The sequence below is a fragment of the Condylura cristata genome, unplaced genomic scaffold (genome assembly GCF_000260355.1).
Source record: "Condylura cristata isolate star-nosed mole 26May11 unplaced genomic scaffold, ConCri1.0 scaffold00004, whole genome shotgun sequence".
In the NCBI taxonomy this organism is placed as follows: Eukaryota; Metazoa; Chordata; class Mammalia; order Eulipotyphla; family Talpidae; genus Condylura; species Condylura cristata.
In genome coordinates, this window is record NW_004567105.1 from 50884917 (window position 1) to 50903840 (window position 18924).

Here is an 18924-nt window from a genome sequence, read left to right on the forward strand (position 1 = left end):
AACTTACACTGAAGCAGCTGTGGCTAGCTTGCAACGCTGGGCTCCAACCCCATGCACCGCAAGGGAGGGCCCAAGATGATTATCTTAAGAACCAGCAAAGTTGATTCTTTTTGACCCTTTTGCACTAATAAAATAATAAACAAATAATACCTGCCTACCTTATTAGCACTTAACAAGTGCTTGACCAACTAAATAGAGACAGAGCTTTAATTTGAGAATGGAGAGGTAACAGGATCTGTGTTGGGGCCTTATCTTAATGTTTGCTTTTTTTTTTCAAAGTTTGAGACTTACCTTTTAGTAAGATCTTATCTAAGATCTTTACCACAAAGAAAAGGTCCAGCTGAAATGAAGGGGAGGAAAGAGTCAAAGAAGGCCAGCTCAGTAGGGTGGGTAATGACTTTTTGTCACTGAGTACTCTGTGACTTCCAGCACTTAGTAATTTCCTGAGACCTGCAGGGTTAGACAAAAGTTGTATGGAATAATGTCATGTAGGGGCCTATTTTTAGCCACATTTCTTGCTTCATGTCTAATAACTTAGAATGAATTGATGTAAAATAAACCCTACATTTCTTATGAGAGTAAATGGAATTTTTTTTAAAAAGATTTATTTATTTATGCATACAAAACTGGGGTACAGGCCAGAGGTGCAGCGATAGTGAGAGAATTCACCAGAGACAGAGTGGAGAGCAGAACAGGCAGATCGACGAAGTACACTGCTGAGGGGAGCAGCGTGCAGGTCAGGAGAGGTCTGCGGCACCATGTGGTCACTTTCGGAACAGGAGGGGGATCAAACTCATGTGGAAGTGGCTTTAGCTTCTTAGTGCTGTGCTTTAACCCGCTGTGCCAACAGGGAGGGCCATAAATTGAAATTTTTATTAAAATAATGATCAATAGTCAGTGTCACTTATCTCCTAAATATAGTGATCTGCTCCCTACCTGGTTTGGCCAAAAGGCTGTGTGTCAAGCAACATTTGGCTTAGAGCTTAAGAGAAGATGTGCTGCTTGTCCAAGTGGGCATCTGGTCAGTAGAAGAAAGAACTGGGATCCAAATCAAGCTTTGTTTGCTTGAGTCCATCCCTAAAATGTCCTGTTCCTTCCTCCCCAGAGCTACCATTATAAGTTAGGTGGAGGGTTTCTCAAAATTTGAAATTCTGAGAAACTTTTGCTTTTTCTTGCTGAGAAACTTTTGCTTTTTCTATTTTTACCCCAAAAGAATTCACTTTGAATCATACAAAATATGTCATTTCATTCCAGCAAATTTTGGGTTCAAATTCAGACTCTACCATTTATTAGATGTGCTGTTTAAGGTTGTTTGGTCATTCTGTGACTTAGTTTTCTTATGTGCAAAGCAGAAATAATAATGATAATAAAACAGTCTCCAGAGCTGTTGTAAAGATTAATGAAGAGAGTCATGTAAGTGGTCATGAATATTATTATTCAGTCCACAAATATATACTAGGTGCTTTTATTTAGTGCCCACAGAAACAATTCAATGTGGTTAGTGTTTATGGAGTGGTTCCTTATTTATTTTTTAATAAAGCCACAGTTCTGGAGGATTAAAATTCCACCTTTATGACCATTTTTTTTTATAACATAATAGTTCATTTTTACATCATTTTATGCCTTTTTCCATCTCAGTTGTAATCCCCGTGGGCTTCCCATCACCAAATCACCCATGTGCCATCACCATGGTCCAGTGCACTCCCTCCCCCATTTTTTATCCCATTCCCCACTCCACACCCCCCCCAAATATCTCTGGTATATAGTTGTTCATTATTATTATTACTTACTTCTGTGGTTTGTTATACTCCTGCTGTGAGTAAAACCCTCTGGTATTTTCTTTCTGGCTTATTTCACTAAGCATGATATCTTCCAGCTCCATCCATATTGCTGTAAAATTCATGTTTATCTTTTCTGATCACTGAGTAATATCCCATTATGTATATGTACCACATCTTTTTAATCCAGTCAACTACTTTTGGGTATTTGGGTTGATATGGCCACCTATTTAACCTTCTAAGTTACAGCCTCAAGATCTTATCTCCCAGATACAGTCAGGAGGTAAGAGTTAGAGATAGAGGTTAGAGTTTCAATACATGAATTTGAGTGGGATACAATTCAGTTCATAGTAGTCTGCCTTAATGCCTATGTTAATCTCATTCTCACAACCCCTCACAGAAACAGTCAGAATTATCTTTGGTTAAATGTCTATGTTCCTCAGACACAGTTAAGTTGACCTATAAAATTAAATAATATGGTCTCTGACCCAGGAGACTTGAGACTTCATCAGCATCTGTGAAACCATGGCAGGCGAAGTTGCTAGCTTGGAAGCAGGGTAAGTTCTCAGATCCTTCATTGTCCTTGATGATTTTATCAAACTAACTCAATTGGCTTTTAAGATTTCAATAAAAAAGAAATTTTAATTATTATGCTTTTCCTTTGTGGTTTTAAAATATAAAAGATGTCGTGAAGTATTGCAAGATTTTTATTAAAAAATTATTGTGTTTCCTCTAAGACATTCTAGCTTTTCCAAATTTTGATGTTGAAAATGCCAGCCCTCTTCCAGAAAATGCCTCTGAACACACACGGGTTGCCATAATTACTGTGTCTGTCTCACCTCACGCTTCTCTGATTGGAGATCCTATTATCGTTAACGTGAATCCTGTAATTCATCCATTTGTGCTGTCTCGCAGATCTGCACATCAGTGGGAAGTAAGTATTTCGGTAAGGAGTATCATCACTTGTACCAGAAGGGCTTTAAAACAAAACCATCATTGTCTCCCTTCCATTAAAGACAGGCCTGCAGGACTACGAGAGCATCTAAAGAGGACACCTCACTAGTCAGGCTCACTTGAGGAAGCATTACATGGTAATCTTCAGAATGAATAGAAATTAAATAGGTGACTTGAGAGAGGAGAACTCCAGATGGAGGGAGCAGCATGTGTAAAGACCCTGAGGCATGAAGGAGGTTGGAGAATGAATGTAGAGGAGACCCAAGGTGGTGGGTGCTAAAAGGGAGGGTAGTGAAAGTTGAGACTTCCAAAGAAATGGGGAACAGAGATGGCAAGACCTGTCAGCTACTTAGAAAATTGCTTTTTTTTTTTTAAGCCATCCAGTATAAAAAAGCTTATTTCTTCCTCTAGGACCCAGTTTATACAAGCTTACTGATCATTTCAGAGGTTTTGTGTTTCCTACACTCAGCTGTTCAAATATGATGCCAACCCACAGTATTATTCATCTGGGCCCCTCTGCACTCTTCCTGTGGTGCTTGAGAGCAGGGAAATGAAGTGAACAAGAAGTCCCCGCTGCTTTCTGCACAAGAGTAACTAAGTGCCCTAGGGTGGTGTGATTTGCACCAAAGTTTCTTATGCAGGGGAATCTGACTGGTACTTGACTTTAAGACGTTCCCAAATTGATAGGTTGGACAAATACCTAAATCACCAATTGTGAGGAGTCTTGAGAGGTAGTATAAAGTAGTAGTTAAAAAGAGGGATTGTAGAGCCAAACTCTCTGAGTTCAGACAGAGAGATTGAATTATATTAAATTCTTCACAAGACACATTAAAAGGCTTTGAAAAAACAGCACTAAGTTTCTATGTCTGAGCAAAGTTGGGGGGCGGGCAGGTGGAGAGAGTGAATGAAATGGTCACTTGGGCATGCTCTCTGAGGCCTAAGAAGAGGATAGTTAGGATTTTAGATGTATTCTAAGGTAAGGTATTATTTACCTATAGTCACAAAAATATTGTATAACAAGCCACCTCAAAAATCAGTGACATATAACAATAAACACTATTTCTTGCCCATGTAGCTGAGGGTTGGCTGATCTCATAGCCCGAGTTGGGTATATTCCTCCTGCTCCTCATCCTCCTTTAACACTGAGTACATGCCCAAAGCCACATGCATATTTTTTTTAAAGATTTATTTATTTGTGCATACAGAACTGGGGTACAGGCCAGAGGCTCAGGGGTGGTGAGAGGCTTCACCAGAGACAGAGTGGGGAACAGAACAGGCAGATCGACGAAGTACACTGCTGAGGGGAGCAGCGGGCGGGTCAGGAGAGGTGTGCCACACCATGTGGTCACCTCCCGGGCAGGCGGGAATCGAACTCATGCAGAAGCGGCCTTTAGATACTCAGTGCTGTGCTTTAACCCACTGCACCACCAGGGAGGGCCGCCACATGCATATTTTAAGATCTATGTCTGCTTACATTTCACTGATTACAAGTTGTATTTCCAAGTCATAGGCTGGACTTGGAAAGTCACATGGCAAAGGACTGGAGGTAGGTAATGTAAAGAATTGGTAATATTGAATCCACTTCCTGTATCTAACAGAGCAGTGGGAGTTTTGCAAAAAAAAAGAGAGATGATAGGCTTATATTAAACACACACACACACACACACACACACAAAACAGCTGTAGCTACTGTGAGGAAGAACAGACTTCATAGTGTACGGGCCTATTGAATCGCTTGTTAGGGGTTACTGAGTATCTTCCTGAAACTTTATATTTGTCAGATTTTAAATTTACTTCCACTTTCAGTTAGGTATATAATGCTATCTCATGCCTGCTCTTATTTAGATAATAGATGTTTCTTGCAAGTCTGAACAGCATAATGGTAACAAATGATATGTGCGTAAGAGTGAGGTCCTAAGTGACTCATTGCTGTTCTAAGCATAGATTTGAGGGTTAGTAAACCTAGGTTTAAGCAACTGCTTTTTTAGTTCATACAGAGTGACGGTGGAAAAATAACTTGACTTTTTTGCACTTTGGTTTTCTTTTTTGTACAAAGAGATTAATGATAACAATATCACTTCATAAACATTGGTAAGAAAATCCTATAAGATAAAGTATGAAAATGCCATCTTTGTGTTTGGTCCATAATGAGCAATTAACACACAGCTGCTGTTACCGTAATAGACTCATACTTTAATATTCAACACTATTTTAGTCCAATTACTGATAATAAAAATGATAAGATGGTCATATTGTTATAACTGTATAGTAGTTCTAGATAGCTGTTCAAATATGAACAGCTAAAATACAAAGAAATTTCATATTGGCAATAAGTCTGCAGCTAAAACAAAACTAAATGAGTTAATATCTGTCATATAGCCTTACAGTATAAAAGGACATATATTGTTCCATTTGAAGTTTAGTCTATCATCATCGTCCTTTACTGAATATCCTTCCTTACAGCATGTTTATTTGTTTGGTTTGCAAAAGACAGAGATTAGGAGTGTCTGGGCAGGCAATCAAATTAAAAATAAGAAAAAGTCAAAACCAAACTAGTCTCCAGAGACACAACGGCAGAGCTTAACGTGAATTGATTTACACAGATACAGCAATGGAGATGAGACAAGGTCCCCTGTGGTGATATAATTTTCAAATTACTACCTGTCATTGAGCAACATAAGTGAGGTAGCACAGGCAGGGTGGCAAAAGAAATCTAAGCTACTCTTTGCCCTTTTTGTTCCCTGGATGGGAGAAATCACCAAGAGGGTGATTCCCATCTTCCGATCTTCTTCCATTGTACAGTGTAAAGAACATTTGAATTTTTAAAAATCCAGTATTTGTTGAAATGTCTCGAACAGTGCAAGGTGCTTGGGAGAAGGGGAGCTCAGTTTCTGCCTGAGTACAGAGGGAGCCACAGCTAGAAGGGTCAGCCTGAGCTCAGGGCTCTGCTTCCTGGGTAAGATAGGCCTTGAGACCAGTGCTGTGCTTAATAGGGGCTTTAAAATCCTATATATCTTTAAAACAGTTCTAGTACTTTTAAAATGAATTATTTATAAAATTTTATTTACAGTAGCATCAAAGACAAATTGGGAATCAAACATTAAAAAATAATTCAAAAGAATTTTAACAAAAGAATATCAAAATCTGTAGGTTAAAATTCATTGAGCAATGCTGAATTTTCTAGTTATTTTTGCTGTTTTCCAGAAACTGGATTTTTTTTTTAATGAGGTAACTGTATCTGATTCAGAGTGATAAGGTCACATGTCTTTACTTCTCATGGTAGTAGGAGGAAGGTACTCAAGTGTTGCTGCTAATCATAATGTTGCTCAGTGGAAGGGCCCTGGGGCAGGCTGGTAGAGTCAGGTTTAGGTTCTGCCTCTTCCCGCAGCTATGTTACCAGCTGTGTTCTATAACCTAACCTTGGGATAGCTCATTTGTAAAATAGGGATGATAATAAGATCTACCTCACAGGTGGTTTCAATGTTTAAATAAGGTAGAGTTCAGAGTAATACCCAACATTTATGTCATGCTTGATAAATATTAGCTGTTGTTAGTCTGAGGTTGATGGGGTGGCATGATGATCCATTGAGAATCAGTGATTCTATCACTGGGGAGTCACGTATATCAGTAGTAGAGCTAGGTGGTTAGGAGCATGGATTCTGGTGGCAAAACCTGTGTTTGTTTCCTGATCTATTCATTTTTCAGTGATTTCTCTAAATACCTGGCCCATTATTTGCAAAATTGGCCAACTTAATGTTATCAATCACAACGATTTTCTTTTTCAGGTTTAAATAATGTAATTTATATCAGACATGTACAGCTGGTACATAGTAAGTGTGCAACACAGGTAAATTATTAGTATTGCCTTAGATCACATCACTTTTATAGCCAAGGGGGTCAGAGTTTGATATACATCTAAAGAGAAGTAGCCAATCTTTTGAGTGGGTTTTTCTCCTCAATTAAGTCTTAGTTTTGTGTTACTTTACCAGTGAGAAACTATAGAAATGAACATCTCCTAACCTACCTGCCTTATGCAAGATATGGAAAGGCCATTAGTTACAGAAGATTTTCATGTGAGGGTGAAGAGACTCCAGTTGGTAGAACATGAATCCAGTTCTCCTGAGGCCCAGCCTCAGAAGATCCCTAAAAAGAGTGGCTCAAAAACCAGTGTGAAACTACTCTCCTAAAACAGGAGAGATGTGGGGTGACTGTGGGAATGAGACTTATATGGTCCCTTTTTATCCAGTTTAGTTTTATGAGTAGGAGCATCAGATGGAATCCAGAACCCCATTTTCTATCTGTGAAAACATGGTCAAACTGTACAATCTCTCCAGCCATCAATTTCTGCCTCTGTAAAATACATCCAATAATAGTACCCCTTTGTACCAGCAAGGAGAAAATCACCTTATTTACTGCTTAGGATGGCCCCTGACAAATTAGACTTGGGAGAAGGACTCAGAAAACTTTTGTTAAGACAAATAAGATGGAAAGGTAGGTAGAATGAAATGGAAATATTTTGCACTGACATGCATATATTCTCAGTTCAAGGAGAGTTTTTAAACCAGGTCATCTTGCTTTCACATTTTAAATAGATTTTTGTTTCTTTTTTTAAGTGCTGATTCATATTGCAGATTATAGATTTGAAACACTGTCTACATCCTTACGAAATCAGCCATTCACTACTTTTTTTTTTTTAGTTATTCACCACTGGAGAAACAGACTTAGACTTTGAGACCGTGACTCTCTACTCCCTGATAATCTATGCCAAAGATGACCAAGGAGGCACAGCATCACAGACCATTTTAATCCAGATTGCAGATGTGAATGAACCCCCAATATTTATTGGATCCCTCGCTCAGGGAGACCAAGGTACTGTGCTCTTCTCTCGGGGGAAGGAAGCACCCAGGGGAAAGTACAGGTAGAATCCCAGCCCTGCGTCCTTTGTGTTCTTATGGTGTCACAGCTGTAAGAGTGATAGGAGATAACAAAAGTTTATCATGATAACAAAAAGCATGATAAATGGTCACTAACCATGAACAGGCACTGTCCTAAGAGCTTCAGATGTTTTATTTTCATAACAGTGGAGGTAGGTTTTTTGTATTTGTGTTGTATGGATGGATTAACATTCCTTACAAAGGTCAAGCAACCTGTACAACATTAAACATTATTCATTAATCTGCTTGATTATAGCATACTAAAATGATTCCTTTATTCATGTGATTGTGTAATTAGCACTGTGTCTATGTCATTAAGTAGAAATGTCATGAGGGCAAGGATCAAGTTATTTTTACTCTCTAATTGATTTCCATGATGTATGAACCACTCACTTTTGTCTCATTCTTTCTCACCTCTCTGTGTAGTCAAATATTTAATATTTGTGAAGGAATGATCCATATTCTCTATTAAAAGCATAAACATTTGAGGCTTAGCTGTTTGATAGCTACTAAGGGAGAGCTATTAATATTTTCTGAGGCTTAAATTGTTCTTGATGAAGTTTACCTGCAGATGTGTTAATGGATCAACCATAGTTCCAGGGATACAGTAGCAAACGAATAAATGTTAATCTTTTATATTTCCTTTCACAAGCAGATAATAAACTTCTGCAGAGCAGAATCCAAAGTTACAATGTGTGCTATGACCTCTAAAACAGAGTTTGGTGCCTATGGGACAGCCAGCCAGTGTCCTGTCAAGAGTCTGAATGGACCTGTAGACTCTGGCTTTTCTCAAATCCTGTCCCAGTGACTTCCCTGGGGGTGGGGCCTCCTCCTTAGTCACTGAGGGATCTGCCACTGTTCCTACATTCCCAGAAGAGTGGTTTGGCAATAAATTGGCAAGCTTGTTTTCTCCCTGATGTTATTAAAAAATAGATAAGAAGAGAGCAAATATAAGAGCTAAACAATAAGATAATCAAATAATATTAATACATTAGCTATACCCTTGAACTTGTTGTTCAACCTCTGTGAAGCTCATTAAAATGGAAATAATAAAGTCACCAATGATATTAAATACATAGCAATTAAGAAGCATTTAGAAATGTTCAATATTGTTATTGCTTAAGTTTCTAAATCTCCTTGCTCTATATTTGACACATGATAAACATTTGGCACATAGTGTCTACTATTTTGATGGTTATTATTCTTATTCTTATGATTAATGGGAATCACCCTATAAAAATATCTGTGCTGAACCAGCACAATGCCTTAAGTTTATTCTAAATCCAGAATTTCATGAGGGGCTTGGGGCCTTGTAATGGTGACATAAATTCAAAAACTTCTATCTTATATTTTCTGGCAGTTACTGAGATTTATATTCTAGAAGACATTACCCCTGGCACAGTCATTTACAGAGCTTTTGCCAAGGATCCAGAGAATGAAGTTTTGGAGGTAATTTATGGTTTGGGAATATCAGAAACTGGTGGGTTACATTTGACCTCAATCACATAGAAAGCCACAGAAACGATCAGATTAATTACATCCACAATTTAGGTTTCAAGCATAACTTTTGTCTCAATTACCAGCACATGTCAGGTGAAAAGGATTGAAGGTTGGGTGTCTAGGCAACTGCTTTCCTTCTAGGACCTTCCACCCTAAGTGGGCAGGCCCAACCTAACCTTTAGGTGAGTTAACTTCTGACAAAAGATTCCAAAACATTTCAATTCATTTTGGGCTCTCTTTGCCATATACACTGTCAAGAAAAAACACAGCTTTCTGGCAAAATCAATTTGAATTTTTAAATTCTAGGTCTCATCTTCAGGCTTTATAATATTCCAGTAAGGTGCTTGTTTTCAGAATAGGTGTCTTCCAGTTATAGATAATGTGAAAGAGAGAGGGAACTTGGACTTAGTGCCTGGAGGCTTGGATATAAGCTCTGAATTTACCCTGCAAGACATTTGACATTTCTGCTTTTCTGTTTCAACTGTAAAATTGTGATAAGGATATCTGCTTTGTTCTCTCATATTGCCTTCTCTCATATTATAATGAGTGTTAAAGTGGTCTTTAAAACTCTTTAATCTGTAAAGTAACTTGCAAATGACAGCACTTAGATTATCTTAATTTTTCTTAAAGATTTATTTATTCATTTGTGCACACAGAACTGGGGTACAGGCCAGAGGCTCAGGGGTGGTAAGAGGCTTTACCAGAGACAGAGTGGGGAACAGAACAGGCAGATCGATGAAGCACACTGCTGAGGGGAGCAGCGGGCGGGCCAGGAGAGGTGTGCCACACCATGTGGTCACCTCCCGGGCAGGCGGGAATCAAACTCATGCAGAAGCAGCCTTTAGATACTCAGTGCTGTGCTTTAACCTGCTGCGCCACCAGGGAGGGCCTATATTATCTTAATTTTAATGTCCTTTTTTAATTTTAATTTTAATGTTATAATGGTTATAGTCTTATTAAACTGCAACATTTTTTAGCTAATGAATAGATAGAAAAGACTATCATAGTTATAATTTTTTAAAGTTGCATTGCTTTCCCAACTTGTTTAAAAATTAGAGAATTGTCCATTTTGATGCTATAATTTCAACATTTACAATTTTTTGGTACTGCCTATGGATCCGTGTTTACGGCAACTTGAAGCAATAGATGGTCACTGGTGTCTGAGGCACTATCCACTTGGTTTTTAAAAGTATTGAATATTGGGCTCTCCTGGTAGTGCAATATGTTAAAGCACAACACTATGATACTGGAAGTAGCCACTTCATGAGTTCGATCCCCACCCTGGAGGTGTCCCACATGGAGATGTCCCACATGGTGCGGCAGACCTGACCCACCTGCTGCTCCCCTCAGCAGTGTACTTCGTCAATCTACCTGTTTTGCACCCCATTCTGTCTGGTGAGTCCTTCACCATCCCTGTACCACTGGCCTGTACCCCAGTTCTATATACATAAATAAATAAATCTTTAAAAAAATAAATAAAAATAAAAGTATTGAATACACTTGAATAATTACACAAAGGAACACTGCTGTTGTCAAGCTCCCCCCCCCCCCCCACATTTGTCTCATCCTCCTCCCAAAAGCACAATACTACTTCCAGGATGGATCTAGAAAGGTCACAGCTTTCTTCACAACATGCAATTAAGCCACCTAATCATGCATATTGCTCCAAATCAACATGTCCAAGATAATAGTATTAAATCCAGCTCTAAGCAACTCCAGCTACATAGATATCAGATATCATATTACAATTGCTTCCTTATATTCTCCATGGCAGCTCACCCACCATGTTGACATTTCAGGGTGGGAACTACATCACAGTTCAGATGGGTTTATCTCTCACTCTAACTTGCAATCACAATGACTTAGGAGCCAATTAATGCAAGTAATTCATTTCAAATGAAGGACTTCCAAATGCTTGCTCATAGAGATTAAATGTTTCTGGCTCTGGCCTATACTTTTCTCAGAAGAGAATTGGTTCCTTGGCCATATTTGGAAGGCTCATGCTATGTTCTTTGTAGGTGGAATTCCACCAAACATGGGATGACATTTCAGGGTTTACATAAGCTGTGGAAACATGCATTTAGATAAACTCCTACACACATCCTCTGACACAGCAGGCCTGACCAGATGTGTTATTCTAATACTAATGACCTGGCAACAATTTTCATATTAATTAGTTGATTTTACAATGGATATGGATAGCCATTATTTTCCAAAGTCATTTGATCACAAAATGTTTTCTGTCATGAAATATCTGGTGGAGCTTGTGGTGTGTGGAATACATTACGGGACTTTTTTCTTCTTTTTTAAAAGATTTATTTCTTTTTGCATACAGAACTGGGGTACAGGCCAGTGGTACAGGGACGGTGAGAGGATTCACCAGAAACAGAGTGGGGAGCAGAACAGCATGACTGATGAGGTTCACTGCTGGGGGAAGAAGCGGGCAGGTCAGGAGAGGTCTGTCGCGCCATGTGGATCGCCTCCAGGGCAGAGATTGAACTCATGCTGAAGTTGCCTTAGCTTCTATGGGCTGTGTTTTAATCTACTGAGCCACCAGGGAGGGTCTGGGACTGTTTTTGTTGGAAGAAAACACACAGCCTTTATTCGAGCAAAATGGAGATTGGTTTGACTTTCATCTCTGCTATTTATTCTCCAGGCAAAAGTTTTTAAATCCTATTAACCTAATGTTCCTAATCTATAAATTAAAACAGTACATTTATTAATCCACTAATTAATGTGATAGAAGAAATGGGTTCTATTTCAGGGATTAACCTGGGAATTCACTGATAAAAATTAAAGTGTGCGACTGTCACATGATAAACGCAATTATTAAAGTCATTTTTATTATCCTCAAACACCAGACCCTAAAACAGTGGTGATTTCTCTCAGATTAGAACTCTTTTCTGTATCAATACAAAGATTCTAAGAAATGAAAGTTGCCAGTTTATTACTGTTAGAATACACACCTGGGCTGGCCTATTCTGTCAGAGGATGTGTGTAGGAATTTATCTATATGTACCTTTCCATAGCTATGTAACGAAATGACATTTCAGAGTTGAAAAGTGGACTGGTGTTAGAGTGAGAAACTCCTGCTTGCCACAGTTTTAGAAATGGCCCCACACTTTCATAATTTTTATCACGTGAAACACCATTAGGTTCTCATTGGGAAAACCTAATGTTTTCTGTATCAATACAAAGACTCAAAGAGAGAGTCTGTGGGAGAATGAAAAGAATCATTGTGAAATAACCCCAAAGATTTATCTGCCATATCTACTTTCTAGGGGAATGACTTTTCCAGAGCCTTGTCTCATCTAGGATGCACATATGTGCACATCCAGAGACACATACACACACGGAAGGGAATGATACTCAAGGTTCAGAGAACCAGAGATAAAGTCTTGAGAGAAGTCATAGAAAAATAAACATCTTATATATAGAGGAACATAGATAAGAAACACAGCAGACCTCTTGTTAAAATCAGCATAAAGAAATAAGATAATAGAATCAACTATGTAAAATATTGAAAGAAAAAAAAAAAAACACCAAGAAATTTATTATCAATGAAATTGTCCTTTAAAAGCAAAGGAACAAGTTAGTCCAGTGCCATACATGACCTTTCAGCCAATGACACTTGCATATGTGAGTGGTCCTTATGTCCTGCCTTGGTGGGTTTTAGGTTGTGCTACTACATTTGTGTAACTACATTTGATAATGTTTGCACAATGACAGAACTGCTCAATGATGCATTTCTCAGACTGTATTCCCATTGTTAAGCCATGCACAGCTGTAAAAACTTTCTCAGACAAAACCTGAAGAAATTCACTATTGGCATTCCTGACCCATAAGAAATACCAAAGGAAACTCATCAGCAAGAAGGAAAGGATATAGAAACATAGATCTGCATAAAGAAAAGAAAGCTATGAGGGAAGAAATAAATGAAGGCAAAATAATGTATTTTTGATTGATCTCAAAAGTAATTTAAAGGGCCTCCCTGGTGGTTCAGAGTTTAAAGGCATAGCACTATAGAGTTATTGCCAGCCACTGTGGCATAAATTCTATCCCCAGCCAGGGAGCTGACCCACATGGTGCAGCAGACCTCTCCTTTCTTGCCTGCTGCTCCCCTCAGCAGTTATTTCAGTAGATGCACCTGTTCTGCTCCCCACTCTGGCCTAGATCTCAGTTCTTGTATGCATAAATAGACTAAGTCTTAAAAAGAAAGTAATCTAATGGTAACAATGTATTAGAAGATTAAAGTAGACTGATAAGTGAAATCAGTGATAATAGTGTCAAAGGAAAAATTGGGGATATTCTGTTATAAGATACCTATATTACTTATAAAGTGTATACTGCTATTTGAAACTAAACTTAGTTTAAAATGTATATTGTAAACTTTGAGACAATAACTAAAAAAATTTACAAAGATGAAAAATCGATATACTAAGAAAATAAAGAAAATGGAATTGTATAAAATGTTCAATTAGGCCCTCCCTGGTGGCTCAGTGGGTTAAACCACTGCACTGAGAAGCTAAAGCCACTTCCGCATGAGTTCAATTCCCGCTTGCCCAGGGGTGACCACATGGCGAGGCAGACCTCTCCTGACCCGCCCGCAGCTCCCCTCAGCAGTGTACTTCGTAGATCTGCCTGTTCTGCTCCCCACTCTGTCTCTGGTGAAACCTCTCACCGCCCCTGAGCCTCTGGCCTGTACCCCAGTTCTGTATGAATAAATAAATAAATAAATATTTTAAAAAAAAGTTCAATTAAAGGGAAAAGACAAAGCATAAGTCAATGAATAGAGAATGGTTACAGTCATGGTAGATTTAATTGAACTAATACAAATGGTTCACATGCATCAATTCAAAGAAAGATTGTCAAGGTAGATAAAAAAATAAGTCCCAATTACAGGGACTTATTCTTGAGAAAAAGGTAATTTAGTATAAAATTCATACATACTATAAAAATAGATTAAAAGTAAAGAGATAGAGATACCACATTATTATCAATCCAAGGAAAGTAGGTATGGCTATATTAATTTTCTTTTTTTTTTTAAAAAAGATTTACTTGGGCCCTCTGTGGTGGCGCAGTGGGTTAAAGCACAGCACTGAGAAGCTAAAGCCACTTCCGCATGAGTTCGATTCCCGCCTGCCCCACAGGTGACCACATGGCGAGGCAGACCTCTCCTGACCCGCCCGCAGCTCCCATCAGCAGCGTACTTCATAGATCTGCCTGTTCTGCTCCCCACTCTGTCTCTGGTGAAACCTCTCACCGCCCCTGAGCCTCTGGCCTGTACCCCAGTTCTGTATGCACAAATAAATAAATCTTTAAAAAAAAAAAAAGATTTACTTACTTATGCATACAAGAACAGGCCAAAGGTGCCAGGGGTGAGAGGATTCACCAGAGACAGAATGGGGACAGGCAGATGCACAGAAATACACTGCTGAGGAGAACAGTGGGCAAAAACAGGAGAGTTCTGCTGTGCCTTGTGGGTCACCTCCCTGGCTCGGGATCAAACTCCTGCTGCAGCGGCTGTGATAGCATTAGAGTGCTGTGCTTAACCCCTTGCATCACCAGAGAGGCTCCGGTTATATTAGTTTTCAACAAAAAATGAAGAGTGAACAGATAGGGGATGTCTAGTAAAATCTAGTCAGCAAAATCTGGGGTCCATTTTCCAATGATTGAAAATGATTACTGATAGAAGACATACCTCCTTACCACTCTGTAGTAATGAAATCCCTGGGTGACATAAGGCTAACCTTACTCTCCCCATGGAGGTCTTTTAAATGTTCCCCAGGATCTCAAGTTTACCCCAAGGCTCCATGTCACACCCCTTACATCTTGCAATCCCCACCCACCACCCACCACCCACCAGCATTCCTAGCTCAATAGTGGTGGGAGCAGTGGGGTGTTTCTTTATTATTTTCTGATTTTCCCTTGGGCATTTTATAATAGGCTAAGGAAATAACAAGCCTAGTCAACATCCTATAACTTGTTGGATTTTAAATTTTTCACAAAAGTAATTTTATAAAGTTGCATGGTAGCCCTTGGAAGAAAAAAGTATACCATTTACTGTCAAATATACTTCTATTTCTAAACTTTTATTATTTTTCCTTCTTTGATAAAATAGGTGCAATGATTCAATGTAGGTCACAGATTACATTTCCATTCAGTTAAGTATATTGACTGAAGACTGATAATGATCAGATTTTTATGGTGAAGTGATATGTGGAAATTCTAAAAGGCATAATTAGTAATGGAATCATCAAAAGACTCAACAATTATACTGTGTTGAGCTTATAATTATGGATCTGAGGGTTTTAATTATATACTCCTCTTCTATAACTCAGCTGCAAAACAAACATTAAAGGGGAGAAAAAAGATGAGTCTACTGAGTTAGAAACCAGAAAATGTAAATTTTGCTCTATAATTTGGGGTAGCAATTCTGGTTTTAATAAATTGTTTTTAAGTATAATCATTTGAAGGAAAAGTCCCATGTTGTCCTTTGATTGCATCTACTTTTTAAATTTTTGTGTTTCATATGTGGTAGGAAGCACACCAAATAGATAAAATGTATACAGTTGTTGGAAGTCTTAGGTCATGCATTTTTGTATATATTTTGAAGATGGAACTGACAAACAGGAGTCTATTTTTCCTTTTTTAGCCTTAATCACTCAGAAAGTATATTAGGATTCTTGCCATTAAGGTAAAACTTGACCCACATGAGATCTGTGTGCCTAAGCTTGCATATATTTCAGTTTTGTCACTGACAAGCTTATAGACACATTAGAGATACGATGTAAAGAGGGAAGGCTCGAAACAATTTCTAGGATTTTGGCCTTACCAACTAGTTGAAGAGGAGTGAGTTTGAGGTAAGAAATAAACATTTGGTTTTGGATCTGCTAAGATTGAAAAACCAATTAGACATCTAGGAAAGAGTAGGCAGCTAGATTAAAATATGTGGAGCTCAGTCAACACATTGGAGCAGAAACATCAGTTTGTAGTCACCAGCCAACAGCACAGGATGAAATGAAATTACTTAGGGAGAAAGCATGGACATAAAAGAGAAGAGAAAAAGTTCAAGAACTGAGGCTGGATGTGCCCAACATTTGAAAGTTAGAAAGAGGAAGAGGATAGACAAAATGAGATTAAACAGAAATATCAGGAGAGTGGAATATTTCCCAGAAGCACAGAAAAATACATTTCAAAGAGGGACTGATTGAGTGCTGAATTGTTGAGGTAGAAAGAACTGAGGTTACTAATCAATGCAACTGGCAGTATGTTAATGGCAAGAACTCAGATACAAGCCTATCACAGAGCAGCTCATCTACAAGTGAAAGTTTTACAGGATAGCCCAGAGTGGACTGGGCTGCCTGTCTGTGGGGCCTCACCCACGTGCTCACAACTCAGTTACATTGCAGGTACACACAAAAGGGTCAATAACGGGTTTATTTACAAAAGGGGAAAGGGATCGGAAACAATCCAGGGAAAGAGAGCAGGATACAAAGTAACTGGAATATCTTAAGGCTAGGCTGACTGAACACACTGAGTCACGTGGTCCGGAGAGCCATTTCTCGAGCAAGAGAGCGAGAGATGCAATCGCACCCTGTTTATCCCCCAAATGTCCCAGAATCCATTCCTCCTAGTTCTGCCCGTGGGTCCTCATAGTTCTTTCCCTGGTAAAGCATGCTGGAAGTTGTAGTTTCCAAGTCACTGGAGTAGAGGGTAGGGTCCAGAAGCTGGAGTAGGGGGTGGAGTTCATAAGACTCTGCAGAGTTCCTTTAGGACATCCTTCCCCTTAACAAAAGGAAGGGTGTCTTTGGTGACCTTGATCAATTGAGTAGTTCAGAAAAGAAAGTAGTGACAAGGTCATATTTGAGACGTCTCAAGAGGATGAGAGGTGAGGAAAGGAGGAACAGCAAGCAGAGATAACTTCTGAAGAAATCTCCTGAACTGCAGAGCAGAGAACCTGGACTGTCTGATGAGAAGTTGCAGAACCAAAGGAATTTTTCCTTTTTGACTGATGAAAGATTATAGTATACTTTAGGCTAATGATAATAATCCAGTAGAGAGGACAAAATAAATGTGCTGGAGACTGCTGGAGTGATGACCTTGAGAGGCTGGGGAGGATGACATAGGTGCGTGAAAGAGAGCTTGATACTGGAAACTAGAGGAACAGAGAGGAACACAGGGTATATGTGGATTTATGCAAAAAGATGACTAGAAATAGTGGTTACATGTTCATTCTCTTGCCTATCCAGCAATTACAGCTCATTTACCAGTTCTAAGCAGTGTTCTAGGAAGCAGAGCTAGCAGTGAAAATGGGCAAAAGGTCCCTGCCCTCACGGAGCTTGTATTCTAGTAGAACGAAGATAGACTACATAAATCTGTATATCAGATGCTGCCACGTATATGGGGGCAAAATAAAAGCAGAGAAGTTGGTAAGGAATTCTTTAATTTTAAATACAGTTTCAAATGGATACTTTTCCTGACAGCTTTTTTTTTTTTCAGTGAACTAGGAAACATGGCAAGCAGCAGAGATTAAGGAAGGGAGAGGTTACAGGGAGACTAGTAGGAAAAGAAGGTATGAATGTGTTGTCTTTAAGACTGAGAGAGTGAATTATTGAGGGAAACCAAAGGAGTGAAGGGAAACTTTAGAGAAGGGGCTACAGGGTGGGGTGGGGGGTGTGGAGGGCACTATGGACAATATAGGGGAATGTATTGTTTGGGGGTACTAGGTGTTTTGGGTGAGAGGAGCAATTGAACTGGGGGTGAGGACTGATTGTCTCAAGGTGACTGAAATATTTAAGCTATGATAGGATGTTTTCTGATGATTTCTTAAAGGGTGCAGGATGTGGGCCCTTCCTGGTGGTGCAGCTGGTTAAAGTGCAGCACTGTGAAGCTGCCTGCAGTCACTGCACACATGTTCGATCCCCAGCCAGGAGCTGACTCACATGGCACGGCAGACCTCTCTTGACCCACCCACTGCTCCCCTCAACAGTATATTTCAGTACATCTGCCTGCTCTGCTCCCTACTCTGTCTCTGGTGAAGCCTCTCACCTCCTGCACATCTGGTCTGAACCCAGTTCTTGTATGTATGAATAAATAAATCTTTTAAAAAAAAAAGGGGTTCAGGATGTGGATAAGCAGCACCAATTATAATTTTGATGGTTCCATGGTTGATGCTGGCATTTGTTGCTAAGAACAGAATAAAGGTGGCCATCTTACTGGGAGTGGGGATCCCTTAAAATCTGCTGTGATCAGTGTCAAATGGTGGGGGAGGGGCAACCATTGCAGGAGTCCTATTTTAAGCCTATTTGCATAAGGCAAGTGAAGCTTCAACCATGACTGTCCTGTTCATAGTCAACATCTGTATTGAAGGTCTAACAAAATAACAAAAATGTTTTGTTCATTCATGTTTGAAAGTTTTATCAGGATTTAACATCACATACCTACCAACACATATTGTAGCCCTAATTCATTGAAAGGAAAACCTTTTGTACATAATGGAAAAATCAACTTTTCTGGCTAATCAGTGTTAATTAACATAGCAAGGGAGTGATTTAGCTTACCTAATTAGTTTGTGGTAGTGTAGACATGGCAATGCTGTTAAAAAATTATATTATCCGCATTTGGGTTTTTCCTACACATAATAAGGTGGTGGTCTTATTCTTTTTGATGCTGGTATGTCATCAAAGATCACTTAGTGTGGCTAGGCATAGACTAGCCAAATGATTTTGAGAATCTAGGTAATTATCTGTGTTATT

General features: G+C 39.1%; 1 protein-coding gene across 1 annotated transcript in view; it reads left to right on the forward strand.

Moving 5' to 3' along the window:
- The first annotated feature begins 2303 nt into the window (after positions 1–2303).
- LOC101628829 (cadherin-related family member 3) overlaps positions 2304–18924 on the forward strand; it is a 49282-nt gene continuing 32661 nt past the window's right edge. The window contains exons 1-4 of the mRNA XM_004676557.1: positions 2304–2335; positions 2694–2724; positions 7430–7601; positions 9027–9115. Of these exons, the coding sequence (XP_004676614.1) occupies positions 2304–2335; positions 2694–2724; positions 7430–7601; positions 9027–9115 (324 nt within the window). The remainder of the gene's footprint in view (positions 2336–2693; positions 2725–7429; positions 7602–9026; positions 9116–18924) is intronic.